Here is a 21,017-nt window from a genome sequence, read left to right on the forward strand (position 1 = left end):
AAAGCTTAATATTTAATAATATTATTATTCAACATTCTTAATAAAATAAGATATATGCTTTATGTCTAATATATGTTTTGTAGAAATTTCGAGGAAATATCAAGGTTTCAACATCACTTCACTTCCACCATTTCGTCTTACGAAAGTTTAATTGTATGATTAAATACTTGGGCCATTCTAATATTTCATCTTTTTGAAATCGATTTTGCTCAATAGGATATGTATTAAAATATTTTCCAATGCATCCAATAAATTATCCGTGCCATTTATTGATATATCAAGAAAGTCGTTTTGTTTTGTTTCTATCGGGTAATACGATGTGAAAAGTGACAAAAATATACTATGATTTATATTTCATTGTATAATAAAGTCGAGAAGGGAGTCCTAACCTTAAGAAAGGGCTCTCTTCTCGACTTTCTGCTGCAATCTCACTCGAATTGCGCGTATATACTGCTTCTTTCATTAGAAGTATATATACGCGCAACAATATGCCATGGCAAGTGCACTTGTCGCCACTTTTAATGTTTCTCAAATGCAATGCGGGAAGGAGTGGCAATATAGTACTTGGGTAGTTGTGGAGTTATGTGTTAGGAGAGGGAACAGGACAAATTTGCCACACGGCACTTTTTTTTAAAAAAAATTAATGGAGCGGAGCGATACTCTGCTGCAGGAGCCCCAAGGCTCCCAATCATTACGAAAGGGAGCCTCAGGGCTCCTGAGAATCCATCAGCAGAGGCCTTTTCATTTGGCCTCTGCTGATCAAAGATTCGGCGAAGCCATTCTTCGTCTCAGGAGCCCCAAGGCTCCCAATCATTACGAAAGGGAGCCTCAGGGCTCCTGAGAATCCATCAGTAGAGGCCTTTTCATTTGGCCTCTGCTGATCAAAGATTCGGCGAAGCCATTCTTCGTCTCAGGAGCCCCAAGGCTCCCAATCATTACGAAAGGGAGCCTCAGGGCTCCTGAGAAACCTCTTTGAGAAGGTTTTCTTTAAGAAAACCTTCTCAAAGATGATTGTCAGCATTCACTCAAAATCTACCAAGAGTTTCAAAGTTTCAAATCTATCTGAAATGAAGCTTTGAATCTCTTGTATATCTAATTGTAGAGGTACCTTTTCAAAATGTCTTCTATTGATTAAATTTAATCAGTAAAAGTCATTTTGAAAAGGTACATCTCTATAATTGCTATTGAGCATTCACTCTTGGAACCTTGGAGCTCTTGTGTAGTGCATGAAAACTCCAAGATTCTAGAATAAAACATATATCATAGACATAATTTCTTCAAATATAATTTAAGGTTATTTTTTAAAAAATTAGAACAGCGTAATTTAAGGTTATTGAAAAGTGACACTTGACAAATTTATCCCGCACTCTTCAAAAATAAGGAAATTTTGATAAATATCCTCATCGCTATTATCATAAAAGATTCAATATCCCTTTCGATATTTAATGACAAATTTGAAAAGGTGTTTGAAATTCTTTCGGATTTTGTTGAATTTAACCCAAAATTTATTATTAATTGTTTACAAGAAATTTTATTTAACTCTTCTTGTAAAGAAAACTTTGCCAATATTTTGAATGCATTTGAAAATTCCGAGCTTAGAATATATTTGGATGAATGCGAAGATGAAATCGATCCTGAAATTTTTGACTCTCTCAAAAATATGTATTCAATTTTAAATGAATCTAATTCTCATCAATAATAACATATGAATAAAAAATAAATGGATTTAATTTTTTTATCAGTTTCAATAGATTACAGTTATTTTTATTTTCTACAATATCTCATTACCAAATCGTTTTAACTCTTTGTATATCAAAGAATAATAATAAGTGACCTGTAATAACCATACTCATAATGGATTAGACCTCAAATTATTTAAAATGTCAATTCAATATTATTAAATTACAATTTCTTTTATTCTAATAGATTTTAACTAGCCAATCATGATTACAAATATTGTAGCCTTCATTAACTCATAATATCGAAGAATATAACTTATATTCATGGACAATTTGTGATTAATTTCCAATAATATATAAAACCGACTCAAATTAATCATGTTGGCATTAGCGCGCATCGATGCTCAATCTACCTGTAGTATTATAAGCTTATATTCCTATTTTTCAGCATTAAAATTGTGAATTACGTAATTTTGTCATAGTTTTACGTAATTTTAATTTTTTTTGATAAGAAAAAAATGACTTTAAGAAAAAACGAGATCACTCATAATCTTTTTCTCAGAAAACTGCAGAGTATACAACAAATGTACTCAAACGTGCATTAAGCACAATACCTGGTCCCCATTTCGCTCTATGGACCGATAATGGTACAAAAAATAAAGAAAAATTGCAAAAACGTTCCCACTTTTTGAGAGGGATGTTTTGCAAAATAATTTTATGGACATCTCTGGAAAGTTTCATTTCAGTTTGATAATATATCCAACACCTATATAGAAGAGCCTTGCTGATTTGACCTGAAAGAGCGAAAGTTAGTTTTTTGATTTGAAAACCCTGCAATTTAATATTGTTAAGGACTCAATGTAGAAATATGATATAATATCATGTAGAGATCAATCATCTTCCAAAAATCTTCTATGTATGAAAGAAAAAAATTTGCAAAACGTACCTCTCAAGAAGTGGGAACGTTTTGCACACTCTCGAAAATAAAACACAATTTCATTAATTATTATGCGAAAGGGGAATTGAACATATTTTTATTCAACCAGATAATCCTCAGGCCAACAGATTTCGCAAAGAGAATTTCCCCAAACAGTAAGATTTTTCAAAAAAAAGAAAATATAATGCGAAGAATTAAGATTAATCACCGAAAAAACAACTGATTTTACTTACTTTAATGATTTTGAAGATATGCAAATTATCAGGAAGAAAGCTCAATATAACAAATAAAATAATATTCTAATTTGCAAGAATGGGTTTAATGACTACGCACAAATACATAGCCTCATACATATCAACAAAGGTCTTGGGTCTCCGAGGTTCTCAATTTCATCAGAAACCGCTATATGATAACCAAGCTTACTCAGATCTACACATAAATACATAGCCTCATACATATCAACAAAGGTCTCTCTACTCTTAAGTTCCAATTCCCAAAATTTTATTTTTATATTTATTGGCAAAAGGTAAAAGTTCCAAATTATCGTATCGTTAATTTTTAATTTGCTTTCAAATTATATTTTTTGTACTTACGTTCAATTTTTATTTTTAATAAATTATTTATATTAAAATTTCGAAATATTCATAAATACATTCAATTCATATAATAATAGTCAATATCATCGTTTTGAGAAGATCAGATCCTACACAAAAACCATGGAGAGGATTGTATTTTCAATGTATGCCTCTGGTCGAGCACTAAAAGCAAAAGCTAGACAGTTTTTAACCTGTATAATAAAAATGTATCATATATCTTTTTTGGAAAATAAAAACAAATTTTATTTATTCAATATTATATAAAAAGGTGTTGATATTGCAGGTTTTTCAGTATGTTTTCCATCCCAATAAAACTCAATATTAATCGATATATCTGAAAAATACGAGGTGTCAAAGTGGTGAATTTCACCTCACTTCGTTTTGCTCCATTAAATTGACTCAATTTCATCCCTTTGCTGAGAATTTTTGTATTTGGAGGATAATAATCTAAATAATTCGAAATATTTGTTACAATAACTATCAGTGCTTGATTTAATGTTTGAATTTGATTGCTTCAAATTGCGCAATTTTAAGTAATTCGGCGTCAGATGTTAATTTTTTGCAAGAAGAATTAAATATATATGTGGGATTTGGTATTGCGTTTGATGTTTTGTTTGTTAATTCGTTGGATAAGGCTTTATCTGGGTTCCACGGATGAATACCATACTGATGCATTGACTTAATCACAAGCATCATTAAAATTCTTACAATTTTTAACCTTAGGTTTTGGGGTATTTGATAAATTATCTTGCTCATATGTGTAAAGCGGAACATATTTTAACCTGTTATTCTTTGATCTCAAAGATGCTGCACATCCTACAATCAAATAACTGGAGAACTACTGTGCAGTAAGCTGGAAATGTCAAGAGTTCAATTCTGAAGAGACTCAAAAGTTTGCCAAGTAATAAAATAACTTACTCGGCTGATATGATTATCACCGAATACGATATATATGCTGAGCTGCTGTGATAGCATCAAGACTTGAGCGATATCTCTGGATTTCGATAATAAAAGTTAAATTAAAGATATCCCATATCTTCTTTGTCATCCATCCATAAGATTGTCCTGTAAGGAATGCTCTCACGGAGCGGAGTTCCTGTGAACAATTTTATATTCCTGGAACAATAATAAATGGTTTCATCCGGTATCCTTCAGAATTATATGGGAAGATACTAGTAACAAGCACAAATTCATGCTCTTCTTTGGTTAAAGGAGGGTTGCTTTCAGTGCAGATAACTTTGTAACGCTTTGATGAAGCAGAGATGTTTCATAAATACTCCACTTATTCCATGGATCAATTCCTGCCGTATACTGAAATTAATGTAAGAAGTTAGCAACTGTTGCTGTGTTACAGTACTTTGCTCGTTTTTCCTCATTTTCTTTTGAGCTTTTGATCTCAATGTTGAGATCAGAGCAAACTCTGTTTAACCATGATCTTGAGGGGAGATATACTTCTAGCGAAGTAAACAATTCTTTTTCCTCTTGTTGGAAATTCGTCTGGATGAACAAGGCCAGCTAGATATAAAGCTCTGCTGTATCTATACTCCAGTAATTCGTAGGCAATCTGATAAGCTTCGATTACCTTTTCACATGCAAGACCTTTTGCTCTTTGATTGATTTCACCATAAAAATCAAGTAATTCGACCTCTGAAAGATACGATGGTTCTCCACCATTACATGTGGTTGTCCATACATTTTCCGCAATTGTATGTCGCAACTCTGCAGTTATTGAATCATCGCGTTCCATGTGAAATTCATCTTTGTTATCAGTGTAGCACTTTTTGTTTAGTCTTCTTTTGAAGATTTTACGTTGAATACGAGACAAAACTGCTTTTTCTCAATGAAGTTTACATTTGGCTTTAATGTAATTAAGACTTTTCATGTCACTTTTTGTAAAGTTCATTTTCGGTACGGAACAAATGCATATATTAATGCATTAATTCTAAATGTAATAAATTTTGTATCTTTGAAAATTTCAAAGTTAAAAAAAATTGGACTAATATTATTCGTCTTCAAATGTACTATGCAAATTAAAGTTTTTGGGCTATGGATTCTGTGGGATAAGATTATTGAAATTTTGGATGTTCCTCGAATTGGCCAGAGATTCGAGTGTCAATGCCTTGTTCCATAACATAGTAATTGTGTTTGTGACTGAGCATATTTTTTTCTAAAATATAGAGATTAAAATTGTAAAAATCTTCATTTAAGGAGTTCCTGTTAAATGATTGTGACTTGATTATATTTGTGTCGTTTTTGGTAGTCTCTTTATTCGATTTTGATGAATTTATGTTCGAAATTCGGTATTTAACTAATAAGATTCAGAGTAAAACACTGGAAATCGGATATTCTCTATGCCAATGAACTGGACAATCTGTGTGTTTGGGAGGTGAAATTCCAAATTTTTTTGAAATCCCGAAAATGAAGATCAACCCTTTATTTTTGATTAAGATATTTTACAATTTCAGATTTTTTTGAATACTTTTGATTCGGTTTTGTTAAAAGCATATCAGCTAACTTGTTTTAAAAATCACATATTTTTATGTGGTAAGACGAAATGATGGAAGTGAGGCATATCTCAATATTTTCACCAGATCTTCAGGCATTTAGCATGGATATATAATTGTTATCATGATTTGTATTTAGTAATATTATTTAATCCAACTTATCAAAGCTAAACAAGATAAGAAATGCGTTTTAATTTTTTTTTCAAACAAAATTGAACAAAAAATACACTTAGAAGATATATTTCTTTAAGTTATTTATAGTAATGGAAATAATATGGTATATCTATCATTAACATATAAGCAGATCATACCTCTCTTGTGCCATGCAATTATGAATTAAGAATTTTGTAAATTCAACTGTATATAATAATCTTTTAATTGAAAAACATCATCAGACCAAGAGATGTTAATCATGTGCATCTAATATAATTGTTTTTGTCTAGTGTTGAAAACAGAAATTCATCAAAAGTGACACCTCAGAAAAGCTATAATATTGAATTTTTGGAACTTTTGATAGAGCACGTTTTTAAATATTAATTAAAGTAAATGTATATTTCGTAAAGATTCTTTTTAATAAAAAATAAAATTTTGAAGAAGAACACAAAATCTTCTGAAAAATAATATCACATAAACTCATATTATTTTCTAATATATAACTATTTTATATAAAAATCAAATTCAATGATCTTAAAAGCGAAGGATAAACCTCAAAATTTACGAATATAATGAGTGGGAATATAATGCTTATCTATCATAAAACCATATGAAATATCAATTTTTGCTTTACGCCTAATTTTTGACGACAATTAGCAAAAAATGTTAAATGTTAACACTCAGTCCATTTGAATATGAAAAATAAAATTGACTTTGATTAAATGTTTTTATTTATCATGCAATTCTTCTTGCGACCAAAGATTTGAATAAAATTTCAAAAAATAAGATAGCTTAAAAATAATATACGGTAGTGTTTACTAATAGATGAATAGTATATAAATTCTATTAAAATGGATTTGATCCAAAAAGATATATAAAATTTGATCATAAATAAAATTGTTTAGAAGTCATTTAAAATGATGTAATTATTCAAATTTTGCTAAAACCCATTCCTCTTTGATATATAACTCCCATTTTTGCATTTCTGGCTCGTACCAAAATTTTGAAACTTCGAATAATTCGTTAGGAGTGTAATTACTATTCGTTTTTGGATTAATATCGAGAGATAAATGTGGTGTATTGTTGTATTTTTCAATGAACTGCTGAACTGAGTCCTTGATTTGTTGAATATCATCCAACTCGTCTGGCAAAAACTTTTCTAAGCTTGGCCACAGGCGCTCCACCTTGCCGTTCTGTCTTGGCATATACGGCAAGGTGTGCTTCCAAACTATTGTTTTCCTGCATAACCTGGCCGAATTCACCGCGGTTTTCACCGCCGTTATCGGTCCAGATGCAGTAAGGGATAAACTCCTCTAAAAGTTTTCTTAAAATATTCGCTGTTGAGTTGGAAGACTTGTTTTTCAATAATTTAGTTTTGAGAACTTTACGTGTCATATCATTCAATATGGCAAAGAATGGAAAAGAAACATTACCGTGAAGGTAATGAATATCGCAGTGCCATATTCAAATTCTTTGATATGGCACGATATTTGGTAGGTGGATCTGCTGGTTTGTAATCTCTTTTTGAAGATAAACCTGATTCCATCATAAATTTTTCCACTTGATGAGGCTTTATTTTTTGTAAATTGTCAAAAATTTGATCTTTTGTCAAATCTTCTATATTTTCAAATTCTTTTGCAATTTCTTCTTTTTCTTTCTCACAATCGGGATTTTGAACAATATTTTGAAACCTTTTAATCAATAAATAAGTTTTTGAAATTCCTCCTTTATATTGTGAAAACACAAGAATTAATTAATTGTTTTTTGTTCAAATGTTGGTGGATTTGGTTTTCTGCCGCGACTAACTTTTGGTAATTCGATTTCTTGAAGTTGAAATGCTCTTCTTATTGTATTTTCGGCAACATTCAATTTAATTTTACCATTTTCCAATTCAACTTCCTTTCCCACACTTTTGTAATATTCACCTTCTTCTATTCTTCTTTTAGCTTCAAATAGCCATTCTCTGTTTATAGATTTGGCAGTAGTCATAAAAGTGGTCCTTCTTTTGTGATAAGATTCAAATTTGAATGTGGATGATAAATAAAAATCAAAAATAATTGTTATAATTTAAATGAAGAAGTAATTTAAAACGATTTTATTTATGATCAAATTTTATATATTTTTTGGATCAAATCCATTTTAATAGAATTTATATACTATTCATCTATTAGTAAACACTACCGTATATTATTTTTTAAGCTATCTTATTTTTTGAACTTTTATTCAAATCTTTGGTCGCAAGAAGAATTGCATGATAAATAAAAACATTTAATCAAAGTCAATTTTATTTTTCATATTCAAATGGACTGAGTGTTAACATTTAACATTTTTTTGCTAATTGTCGTCAAAAATTAGGCGTAAAGCAAAAATTGATATTTCATATGGTTTTATGATAGATAAGCATTATATTCCCACTCATTATATTCGTAAATTTTGAGGTTTATCCTTCGCTTTTAAGATCATTGAATTTGATTTTTATATAAAATAGTTATATATTAGAAAATAATATGAGTTTATGTGATATTATTTTTCAGAAGAGATTTCATTCTATATGCCTATGAAAAGTACTCTCAAAACTAACTTTTTCCTAATTATAATTAAATCTAGAATATTGTATTATGCTTAGTGTTATTTCATTTTTCTCATTCAATTTAGAATTTACAAATGTCAAAAATTGAGAGCTGTCACTTTTGATGAATTTCTGTTTATTACATAGCATTAATAAAAAAATCATTTGTTCTGATTAATATTTATCCAATAATAATATATATTCATTTTTGAATTTAATTAGCTTTTTTAAAGCTTAATATTTAATAATATTATTATTCAACATTCTTAATAAAATAAGATATATGCTTTATGTCTAATATATGTTTTGTAGAAATTTCGAGGAAATATCAAGGTTTCAACATCACTTCACTTCCACCATTTCGTCTTACGAAAGTTTAATTGTATGATTAAATACTTGGGCCATTCTAATATTTCATCTTTTTGAAATCGATTTTTGCTCAATAGGATATGTATATTAAAATATTTTTCCAATGCATCCAATAAATTATCCGTGCCATTTATTGATATATCAAGAAAGTCGTGTTTTTTGTTTCTATCGGGGTAATACGATGTGAAAAGTGACAAAAATATACTATGATTTATATTTCATTGTATAATAAAGTCGAGAAGGGAGTCCTAACCTTAAGAAAGGGCTCTCTTCTCGACTTTCTGCTGCAATCTCACTCGAATTGCGCGTATATACTGCTTCTTTCATTAGAAGTAGTATATACGCGCAACAATATGCCATGGCAAGTGCACTTGTCGCCACTTTTAATGTTTTCTTCAAATGCAATGCGGGAAGGAGTGGCAATATAGTACTTGGGTAGTTGTGGAGTTATGTGTTAGGAGAGGGAACAGGACAAATTTGCCACACGGCACTTTTTTTAAAAAAAATTAATGGAGCGGAGCGATACTCTGCTGCAGGAGCCCCAAGGCTCCCAATCATTACGAAAGGGAGCCTCAGGGCTCCTGAGAATCCATCAGCAGAGGCCTTTTCATTTGGCCTCTGCTGATCAAAGATTCGGCGAAGCCATTCTTCGTCTCAGGAGCCCCAAGGCTCCCAATCATTACGAAAGGGAGCCTCAGGGCTCCTGAGAATCCATCAGCAGAGGCCTTTTCATTTGGCCTCTGCTGATCAAAGATTCGGCGAAGCCATTCTTCGTCTCAGGAGCCCCAAGGCTCCCAATCATTACGAAAGGGAGCCTCAGGGCTCCTGAGAATCCATCAGTAGAGGCCTTTTCATTTGGCCTCTGCTGATCAAAGATTCGGCGAAGCCATTCTTCGTCTCAGGAGCCCCAAGGCTCCCAATCATTACGAAAGGGAGCCTCAGGGCTCCTGAGAAACCTCTTTGAGAAGGTTTTCTTTAAGAAAACCTTCTCAAAGATGATTGTCAGCATTCACTCAAAATCTACCAAGAGTTTCAAAGTTTCAAATCTATCTGAAATGAAGCTTTGAATCTCTTGTATATCTAATTGTAGAGGTACCTTTTCAAAATGTCTTCTATTGATTAAATTTAATCAGTAAAAGTCATTTTGAAAAGGTACATCTCTATAATTGCTATTGAGCATTCACTCTTGGAACCTTGGAGCTCTTGTGTAGTGCATGAAAACTCCAAGATTCTAGAATAAAACATATATCATAGACATAATTTCTTCAAATATAATTTAAGGTTATTTTTTAAAAAATTAGAACAGCGTAATTTAAGGTTATTGAAAAGTGACACTTGACAAATTTATCCCGCACTCTTCAAAAATAAGGAAATTTTGATAAATATCCTCATCGCTATTATCATAAAAGATTCAATATCCCTTTCGATATTTAATGACAAATTTGAAAAGGTGTTTGAAATTCTTTCGGATTTTGTTGAATTTAACCCAAAATTTATTATTAATTGTTTACAAGAAATTTTATTTAACTCTTCTTGTAAAGAAAACTTTGCCAATATTTTGAATGCATTTGAAAATTCCGAGCTTAGAATATATTTGGATGAATGCGAAGATGAAATCGATCCTGAAATTTTTGACTCTCTCAAAAATATGTATTCAATTTTAAATGAATCTAATTCTCATCAATAATAACATATGAATAAAAAATAAATGGATTTAATTTTTTTTATCAGTTTCAATAGATTACAGTTATTTTTATTTTCTACAATATCTCATTACCAAATCGTTTTAACTCTTTGTATATCAAAGAATAATAATAAGTGACCTGTAATAACCATACTCATAATGGATTAGACCTCAAATTATTTAAAATGTCAATTCAATATTATTAAATTACAATTTCTTTTATTCTAATAGATTTTAACTAGCCAATCATGATTACAAATATTGTAGCCTTCATTAACTCATAATATCGAAGAATATAACTTATATTCATGGACAATTTGTGATTAATTTCCAATAATATATAAAACCGACTCAAATTAATCATGTTGGCATTAGCGCGCATCGATGCTCAATCTACCTGTAGTATTATAAGCTTATATTCCTATTTTTCAGCATTAAAATTGTGAATTACGTAATTTTGTCATAGTTTTACGTAATTTTAATTTTTTTTGATAAGAAAAAAATGACTTTAAGAAAAAACGAGATCACTCATAATCTTTTTCTCAGAAAACTGCAGAGTATACAACAAATGTACTCAAACGTGCATTAAGCACAATACCTGGTCCCCATTTCGCTCTATGGACCGATAATGGTACAAAAAATAAAGAAAAATTGCAAAAACGTTCCCACTTTTTGAGAGGGATGTTTTGCAAAATAATTTTATGGACATCTCTGGAAAGTTTCATTTCAGTTTGATAATATATCCAACACCTATATAGAAGAGCCTTGCTGATTTGACCTGAAAGAGCGAAAGTTAGTTTTTTGATTTGAAAACCCTGCAATTTAATATTGTTAAGGACTCAATGTAGAAATATGATATAATATCATGTAGAGATCAATCATCTTCCAAAAATCTTCTATGTATGAAAGAAAAAAATTTGCAAAACGTACCTCTCAAGAAGTGGGAACGTTTTGCACACTCTCGAAAATAAAACACAATTTCATTAATTATTATGCGAAAGGGGAATTGAACATATTTTTATTCAACCAGATAATCCTCAGGCCAACAGATTTCGCAAAGAGAATTTCCCCAAACAGTAAGATTTTTCAAAAAAAAGAAATATAATGCGAAGAATTAAGATTAATCACCGAAAAAACAACTGATTTTACTTACTTTAATGATTTTGAAGATATGCAAATTATCAGGAAGAAAGCTCAATATAACAAATAAAATAATATTCTAATTTGCAAGAATGGGTTTAATGACTACGCACAAATACATAGCCTCATACATATCAACAAAGGTCTTGGGTCTCCGAGGTTCTCAATTTCATCAGAAACCGCTATATGATAACCAAGCTTACTCAGATCTACACATAAATACATAGCCTCATACATATCAACAAAGGTCTCTCTACTCTTAAGTTCCAATTCCCAAAATTTTATTTTTATATTTATTGGCAAAAGGTAAAAGTTCCAAATTATCGTATCGTTAATTTTTAATTTGCTTTCAAATTATATTTTTTGTACTTACGTTCAATTTTTATTTTTAATAAATTATTTATATTAAAATTTCGAAATATTCATAAATACATTCAATTCATATAATAATAGTCAATATCATCGTTTTGAGAAGATCAGATCCTACACAAAAACCATGGAGAGGATTGTATTTTCAATGTATGCCTCTGGTCGAGCACTAAAAGCAAAAGCTAGACAGTTTTTAACCTGTATAATAAAAATGTATCATATATCTTTTTGGAAAATAAAAACAAATTTTTATTTATTCAATATTATATAAAAAGGTGTTGATATTGCAGGTTTTTCAGTATGTTTTCCATCCCAATAAAACTCAATATTAATCGATATATCTGAAAAATACGAGGTGTCAAAGTGGTGAATTTCACCTCACTTCGTTTTGCTCCATTAAATTGACTCAATTTCATCCCTTTGCTGAGAATTTTTGTATTTGGAGGATAATAATCTAAATAATTCGAAATATTTGTTACAATAACTATCAGTGCTTGATTTAATGTTTGAATTTGATTGCTTCAAATTGCGCAATTTTAAGTAATTCGGCGTCAGATGTTAATTTTTTGCAAGAAGAATTAAATATATATGTGGGATTTGGTATTGCGTTTGATGTTTTGTTTGTTAATTCGTTGGATAAGGCTTTATCTGGGTTCCACGGATGAATACCATACTGATGCATTGACTTAATCACAAGCATCAATTAAAATTCTTACAATTTTTAACCTTGGTTTTGGGGTATTTGATAAATTATCTTGCTCATATGTGTAAAGCGGAACATATTTTAACCTGTTATTCTTTGATCTCAAAGATGCTGCACATCCTACATCAAATAACTGGAGAACTACTGTGCAGTAAGCTGGAAATGTCAAGAGTTCAATTCTGAAGAGACTCAAAAGTTTGCAAGTAAAATAACTTACTCGGCTGATATGATTATCACCGAATACGATATTATGCTGAGCTGCTGTGATAGCATCAAGACTTGAGCGATATCTCTGGATTTCGATAATAAAAGTTAAATTAAAGATATCCCATATCTTCTTTGTCATCCATCCATAAGATTGTCCTGTAAGGAATGCTCTCACGGAGCGGAGTTCCTGTGAACAATTTTATATTCCTGGAACAATAATAAATGGTTTCATCCGGTATCCTTCAGAATTATATGGGAAGATACTAGTAACAAGCACAAATTCATGCTCTTCTTTGGTTAAAGGAGGGTTGCTTTCAGTGCAGATAACTTTGTAACGCTTTGATGAAGCAGAGATGTTTCATAAATACTCCACTTATTCCATGGATCAATTCCTGCCGTATACTGAAATTAATGTAAGAAGTTAGCAACTGTTGCTGTGTTACAGTACTTTGCTCGTTTTTCCTCATTTTCTTTTGAGCTTTTGATCTCAATGTTGAGATCAGAGCAAACTCTGTTTAACCATGATCTTGAGGGGAGATATACTTCTAGCGAAGTAAACAATTCTTTTTCCTCTTGTTGGAAATTCGTCTGGATGAACAAGGCCAGCTAGATATAAAGCTCTGCTGTATCTATACTCCAGTAATTCGTAGGCAATCTGATAAGCTTCGATTACCTTTTCACATGCAAGACCTTTTGCTCTTTGATTGATTTCACCATAAAAATCAAGTAATTCGACCTCTGAAAGATACGATGGTTCTCCACCATTACATGTGGTTGTCCATACATTTTCCGCAATTGTATGTCGCAACTCTGCAGTTATTGAATCATCGCGTTCCATGTGAAATTCATCTTTGTTATCAGTGTAGCACTTTTTGTTTAGTCTTCTTTTGAAGATTTTACGTTGAATACGAGACAAAACTGCTTTTTCTCAATGAAGTTTACATTTGGCTTTAATGTAATTAAGACTTTTCATGTCACTTTTTGTAAAGTTCATTTTCGGTACGGAACAAATGCATATATTAATGCATTAATTCTAAATGTAATAAATTTTGTATCTTTGAAAATTTCAAAGTTAAAAAAAATTGGACTAATATTATTCGTCTTCAAATGTACTATGCAAATTAAAGTTTTTGGGCTATGGATTCTGTGGGATAAGATTATTGAAATTTTGGATGTTCCTCGAATTGGCCAGAGATTCGAGTGTCAATGCCTTGTTCCATAACATAGTAATTGTGTTTGTGACTGAGCATATTTTTTTCTAAAATATAGAGATTAAAATTGTAAAAATCTTCATTTAAGGAGTTCCTGTTAAATGATTGTGACTTGATTATATTTGTGTCGTTTTTGGTAGTCTCTTTATTCGATTTTGATGAATTTATGTTCGAAATTCGGTATTTAACTAATAAGATTCAGAGTAAAACACTGGAAATCGGATATTCTCTATGCCAATGAACTGGACAATCTGTGTGTTTGGGAGGTGAAATTCCAAATTTTTTTGAAATCCCGAAAATGAAGATCAACCCTTTATTTTTGATTAAGATATTTTACAATTTCAGATTTTTTTGAATACTTTTGATTCGGTTTTGTTAAAAGCATATCAGCTAACTTGTTTTAAAAATCACATATTTTTATGTGGTAAGACGAAATGATGGAAGTGAGGCATATCTCAATATTTTCACCAGATCTTCAGGCATTTAGCATGGATATATAATTGTTATCATGATTTGTATTTAGTAATATTATTTAATCCAACTTATCAAAGCTAAACAAGATAAGAAATGCGTTTTAATTTTTTTTTCAAACAAAATTGAACAAAAAATACACTTAGAAGATATATTTCTTTAAGTTATTTATAGTAATGGAAATAATATGGTATATCTATCATTAACATATAAGCAGATCATACCTCTCTTGTGCCATGCAATTATGAATTAAGAATTTTGTAAATTCAACTGTATATAATAATCTTTTAATTGAAAAACATCATCAGACCAAGAGATGTTAATCATGTGCATCTAATATAATTGTTTTTGTCTAGTGTTGAAAACAGAAATTCATCAAAAGTGACACCTCAGAAAAGCTATAATATTGAATTTTTGGAACTTTTGATAGAGCACGTTTTTAAATATTAATTAAAGTAAATGTATATTTCGTAAAGATTCTTTTTAATAAAAAATAAAATTTTGAAGAAGAACACAAAATCTTCTGAAAAATAATATCACATAAACTCATATTATTTTCTAATATATAACTATTTTATATAAAAATCAAATTCAATGATCTTAAAAGCGAAGGATAAACCTCAAAATTTACGAATATAATGAGTGGGAATATAATGCTTATCTATCATAAAACCATATGAAATATCAATTTTTGCTTTACGCCTAATTTTTGACGACAATTAGCAAAAAATGTTAAATGTTAACACTCAGTCCATTTGAATATGAAAAATAAAATTGACTTTGATTAAATGTTTTTATTTATCATGCAATTCTTCTTGCGACCAAAGATTTGAATAAAATTTCAAAAAATAAGATAGCTTAAAAATAATATACGGTAGTGTTTACTAATAGATGAATAGTATATAAATTCTATTAAAATGGATTTGATCCAAAAAGATATATAAAATTTGATCATAAATAAAATTGTTTAGAAGTCATTTAAAATGATGTAATTATTCAAATTTTGCTAAAACCCATTCCTCTTTGATATATAACTCCCATTTTTGCATTTCTGGCTCGTACCAAAATTTTGAAACTTCGAATAATTCGTTAGGAGTGTAATTACTATTCGTTTTTGGATTAATATCGAGAGATAAATGTGGTGTATTGTTGTATTTTTCAATGAACTGCTGAACTGAGTCCTTGATTTGTTGAATATCATCCAACTCGTCTGGCAAAAACTTTTCTAAGCTTGGCCACAGGCGCTCCACCTTGCCGTTCTGTCTTGGCATATACGGCAAGGTGTGCTTCCAAACTATTCCGTTTTCCTGCATAACCTGGCCGAATTCACCGCGGTTTTCACCGCCGTTATCGGTCCAGATGCAGTAAGGGATAAACTCCTCTAAAAGTTTTCTTAAAATATTCGCTGTTGAGTTGGAAGACTTGTTTTTCAATAATTTAGTTTTGAGAACTTTACGTGTCATATCATTCAATATGGCAAAGAATGGAAAAGAAACATTACCGTGAAGGTAATGAATATCGCAGTGCCATATCAAATTCTTTGATATGGCACGATATTTGGTAGGTGGATCTGCTGGTTTGTAATCTCTTTTTGAAGATAAACCTGATTCCATCATAAATTTTTCCACTTGATGAGGCTTTATTTTTTGTAAATTGTCAAAAATTTGATCTTTTGTCAAATCTTCTATATTTTCAAATTCTTTTGCAATTTCTTCTTTTTCTTTCTCACAATCGGGATTTTGAACAATATTTTGAAACCTTTTAATCAATAAATAAGTTTTTGAAATTCCTCCTTTATATTGTGAAACACAAGAATTAATTAATTGTTTTTGTTCAAATGTTGGTGGATTTGGTTTTCTGCCGCGACTAACTTTTGGTAATTCGATTTCTTGAAGTTGAAATGCTCTTCTTATTGTATTTTCGGCAACATTCAATTTAATTTTACCATTTTCCAATTCAACTTCCTTTCCCACACTTTTGTAATATTCACCTTCTTCTATTCTTCTTTTAGCTTCAAATAGCCATTCTCTGTTTATAGATTTGGCAGTAGTCATAAAAGTGGTCCTTCTTTTGTGATAAGATTCAAATTTGAATGTGGATGATAAATAAAAATCAAAAATAATTGTTATAATTTAAATGAAGAAGTAATTTAAAACGATTTTATTTATGATCAAATTTTATATATTTTTTTGGATCAAATCCATTTTAATAGAATTTATATACTATTCATCTATTAGTAAACACTACCGTATATTATTTTTTAAGCTATCTTATTTTTTGAACTTTTATTCAAATCTTTGGTCGCAAGAAGAATTGCATGATAAATAAAAACATTTAATCAAAGTCAATTTTATTTTTCATATTCAAATGGACTGAGTGTTAACATTTAACATTTTTTGCTAATTGTCGTCAAAAATTAGGCGTAAAGCAAAAATTGATATTTCATATGGTTTTATGATAGATAAGCATTATATTCCCACTCATTATATTCGTAAATTTTGAGGTTTATCCTTCGCTTTTAAGATCATTGAATTTGATTTTTATATAAAATAGTTATATATTAGAAAATAATATGAGTTTATGTGATATTATTTTTCAGAAGATTTCATTCTATATGCCTATGAAAAGTACTCTCAAAACTAACTTTTTCCTAATTATAATTAAATCTAGAATATTGTATTATGCTTAGTGTTATTTCATTTTTCTCATTCAATTTAGAATTTACAAATGTCAAAAATTGAGAGCTGTCACTTTTGATGAATTTCTGTTTATTACATAGCATTAATAAAAAAATCATTTGTTCTGATTAATATTTATCCAATAATAATATATATTCATTTTTGAATTTAATTAGCTTTTTTAAAGCTTAATATTTAATAATATTATTATTCAACATTCTTAATAAAATAAGATATATGCTTTATGTCTAATATATGTTTTGTAGAAATTTCGAGGAAATATCAAGGTTTCAACATCACTTCACTTCCACCATTTCGTCTTACGAAAGTTTAATTGTATGATTAAATACTTGGGCCATTCTAATATTTCATCTTTTTGAAATCGATTTTGCTCAATAGGATATGTATTAAAATATTTTTCCAATGCATCCAATAAATTATCCGTGCCATTTATTGATATATCAAGAAAGTCGTTTTGTTTTGTTTCTATCGGGGTAATACGATGTGAAAAGTGACAAAAATATACTATGATTTATATTTCATTGTATAATAAAGTCGAGAAGGGAGTCCTAACCTTAAGAAAGGGCTCTCTTCTCGACTTTCTGCTGCAATCTCACTCGAATTGCGCGTATATACTGCTTCTTTCATTAGAAGTAGTATATACGCGCAACAATATGCCATGGCAAGTGCACTTGTCGCCACTTTTAATGTTTCTCAAATGCAATGCGGGAAGGAGTGGCAATATAGTACTTGGGTAGTTGTGGAGTTATGTGTTAGGAGAGGGAACAGGACAAATTTGCCACACGGCACTTTTTTTTAAAAAAAATTAATGGAGCGGAGCGATACTCTGCTCAGGAGCCCCAAGGCTCCCAATCATTACGAAAGGGAGCCTCAGGGCTCCTGAGAATCCATCAGCAGAGGCCTTTTCATTTGGCCTCTGCTGATCAAAGATTCGGCGAAGCCATTCTTCGTCTCAGGAGCCCCAAGGCTCCCAATCATTACGAAAGGGAGCCTCAGGGCTCCTGAGAATCCATCAGTAGAGGCCTTTTCATTTGGCCTCTGCTGATCAAAGATTCGGCGAAGCCATTCTTCGTCTCAGGAGCCCCAAGGCTCCCAATCATTACGAAAGGGAGCCTCAGGGCTCCTGAGAATCCATCAGTAGAGGCCTTTTCATTTGGCCTCTGCTGATCAAAGATTCGGCGAAGCCATTCTTCGTCTCAGGAGCCCCAAGGCTCCCAATCATTACGAAAGGGAGCCTCAGGGCTCCTGAGAAACCTCTTTGAGAAGGTTTTCTTTAAGAAAACCTTCTCAAAGATGATTGTCAGCATTCACTCAAAATCTACCAAGAGTTTCAAAGTTTCAAATCTATCTGAAATGAAGCTTTGAATCTCTTGTATATCTAATTGTAGAGGTACCTTTTCAAAATGTCTTCTATTGATTAAATTTAATCAGTAAAAGTCATTTTGAAAAGGTACATCTCTATAATTGCTATTGAGCATTCACTCTTGGAACCTTGGAGCTCTTGTGTAGTGCATGAAAACTCCAAGATTCTAGAATAAAACATATATCATAGACATAATTTCTTCAAATATAATTTAAGGTTATTTTTTAAAAAATTAGAACAGCGTAATTTAAGGTTATTGAAAAGTGACACTTGACAAATTTATCCCGCACTCTTCAAAAATAAGGAAATTTTGATAAATATCCTCATCGCTATTATCATAAAAGATTCAATATCCCTTTCGATATTTAATGACAAATTTGAAAAGGTGTTTGAAATTCTTTCGGATTTTGTTGAATTTAACCCAAAATTTATTATTAATTGTTTACAAGAAATTTTATTTAACTCTTCTTGTAAAGAAAACTTTGCCAATATTTTGAATGCATTTGAAAATTCCGAGCTTAGAATATATTTGGATGAATGCGAAGATGAAATCGATCCTGAAATTTTTGACTCTCTCAAAAATATGTATTCAATTTTAAATGAATCTAATTCTCATCAATAATAACATATGAATAAAAAATAAATGGATTTAATTTTTTTTATCAGTTTCAATAGATTACAGTTATTTTTATTTTCTACAATATCTCATTACCAAATCGTTTTAACTCTTTGTATATCAAAGAATAATAATAAGTGACCTGTAATAACCATACTCATAATGGATTAGACCTCAAATTATTTAAAATGTCAATTCAATATTATTAAATTACAATTTCTTTTATTCTAATAGATTTTAACTAGCCAATCATGATTACAAATATTGTAGCCTTCATTAACTCATAATATCGAAGAATATAACTTATATTCATGGACAATTTGTGATTAATTTCCAATAATATATAAAACCGACTCAAATTAATCATGTTGGCATTAGCGCGCATCGATGCTCAATCTACCTGTAGTATTATAAGCTTATATTCCTATTTTTCAGCATTAAAATTGTGAATTACGTAATTTTGTCATAGTTTTACGTAATTTTAATTTTTTTTGATAAGAAAAAAATGACTTTAAGAAAAAACGAGATCACTCATAATCTTTTTCTCAGAAAACTGCAGAGTATACAACAAATGTACTCAAACGTGCATTAAGCACAATACCTGGTCCCCATTTCGCTCTATGGACCGATAATGGTACAAAAAATAAAGAAAAATTGCAAAAACGTTCCCACTTTTTGAGAGGGATGTTTTGCAAAATAATTTTATGGACATCTCTGGAAAGTTTCATTTCAGTTTGATAATATATCCAACACCTATATAGAAGAGCCTTGCTGATTTGACCTGAAAGAGCGAAAGTTTTTTTGATTTGAAAACCCTGCAATTTAATATTGTTAAGGACTCAATGTAGAAATATGATATAATATCATGTAGAGATCAATCATCTTCCAAAAATCTTCTATGTATGAAAGAAAAAAATTTGCAAAACGTACCTCTCAAGAAGTGGGAACGTTTTGCACACTCTCGAAAATAAAACACAATTTCATTAATTATTATGCGAAAGGGGAATTGAACATATTTTTATTCAACCAGATAATCCTCAGGCCAACAGATTTCGCAAAGAGAATTTCCCCAAACAGTAAGATTTTTCAAAAAAAAGAAATATAATGCGAAGAATTAAGATTAATCACCGAAAAAACAACTGATTTTACTTACTTTAATGATTTTGAAGATATGCAAATTATCAGGAAGAAAGCTCAATATAACAAATAAAATAATATTCTAATTTGCAAGAATGGGTTTAATGACTACGCACAAATACATAGCCTCATACATATCAACAAAGGTCTTGGGTCTCCGAGGTTCTCAATTTCATCAGAAACCGCTATATGATAACCAAGCTTACTCAGATCTACACATAAATACATAGCCTCATACATATCAACAAAGGTCTCTCTACTCTTAAGTTCCAATTCCCAAAATTTTATTTTTATATTTATTGGCAAAAGGTAAAAGTTCCAAATTATCGTATCGTTAATTTTTAATTTGCTTTCAAATTATATTTTTTGTACTTACGTTCAATTTTTATTTTTAATAAATTATTTATATTAAAATTTCGAAATATTCATAAATACATTCAATTCATATAATAATAGTCAATATCATCGTTTTGAGAAGATCAGATCCTACACAAAAACCATGGAGAGGATTGTATTTTCAATGTATGCCTCTGGTCGAGCACTAAAAGCAAAAGCTAGACAGTTTTTAACCTGTATAATAAAAATGTATCATATATCTTTTTGGAAAATA

At 30.2% G+C, this 21,017-nt stretch overlaps 2 protein-coding genes across 2 annotated transcripts, besides 15 other annotated features; both read right to left on the reverse strand.

The window, feature by feature from the left end:
* Positions 1-595: 595 nt before the first annotated feature.
* Positions 596-629: a terminal%2Cinverted (terminal inverted repeat of MuDR-4N1_TV transposon ID:TVAGG3_0138730).
* Positions 596-1,369: a mobile genetic element.
* Positions 1,370-4,620: 3,251 nt separating this feature from the next.
* Positions 4,621-4,959, reverse strand: TVAGG3_0138740 (uncharacterized protein; the record flags this gene model as incomplete). Its single annotated transcript, XM_051224201.1, has 1 exon — positions 4,621-4,959. The coding sequence occupies one exon, from the start codon at positions 4,957-4,959 to the stop codon at positions 4,621-4,623; it is 339 nt and encodes a 112-aa protein (XP_051109187.1).
* Positions 4,960-6,159: 1,200 nt separating this feature from the next.
* Positions 6,160-6,197: a mobile genetic element.
* Positions 6,160-6,197: a terminal%2Cinverted (terminal inverted repeat of Banshee-A3 transposon ID:TVAGG3_0138750).
* A 2,346-nt stretch (positions 6,198-8,543) lies between these two features.
* Positions 8,544-8,580: a mobile genetic element.
* Positions 8,544-8,580: a terminal%2Cinverted (terminal inverted repeat of Banshee-A3 transposon ID:TVAGG3_0138760).
* A 689-nt stretch (positions 8,581-9,269) lies between these two features.
* Positions 9,270-9,303: a terminal%2Cinverted (terminal inverted repeat of MuDR-4N1_TV transposon ID:TVAGG3_0138770).
* Positions 9,270-10,164: a mobile genetic element.
* Positions 10,165-13,409: 3,245 nt separating this feature from the next.
* On the reverse strand, positions 13,410-13,748 carry TVAGG3_0138780 (uncharacterized protein; the record flags this gene model as incomplete). Its single annotated transcript, XM_051224202.1, has 1 exon — positions 13,410-13,748. The coding sequence occupies one exon, from the start codon at positions 13,746-13,748 to the stop codon at positions 13,410-13,412; it is 339 nt and encodes a 112-aa protein (XP_051109188.1).
* Positions 13,749-14,948: 1,200 nt separating this feature from the next.
* Positions 14,949-14,986: a mobile genetic element.
* Positions 14,949-14,986: a terminal%2Cinverted (terminal inverted repeat of Banshee-A3 transposon ID:TVAGG3_0138790).
* A 601-nt stretch (positions 14,987-15,587) lies between these two features.
* Positions 15,588-16,646: a mobile genetic element.
* A 683-nt stretch (positions 16,647-17,329) lies between these two features.
* Positions 17,330-17,366: a mobile genetic element.
* Positions 17,330-17,366: a terminal%2Cinverted (terminal inverted repeat of Banshee-A3 transposon ID:TVAGG3_0138810).
* A 685-nt stretch (positions 17,367-18,051) lies between these two features.
* Positions 18,052-18,085: a terminal%2Cinverted (terminal inverted repeat of MuDR-4N1_TV transposon ID:TVAGG3_0138820).
* Positions 18,052-18,946: a mobile genetic element.
* Between the last annotated feature and the right edge of the window lie 2,071 nt (positions 18,947-21,017).

This window comes from Trichomonas vaginalis, chromosome IV (assembly GCF_026262505.1).
Source record: "Trichomonas vaginalis G3 chromosome IV, whole genome shotgun sequence".
Classification (NCBI taxonomy): Eukaryota; Parabasalia; order Trichomonadida; family Trichomonadidae; genus Trichomonas; species Trichomonas vaginalis.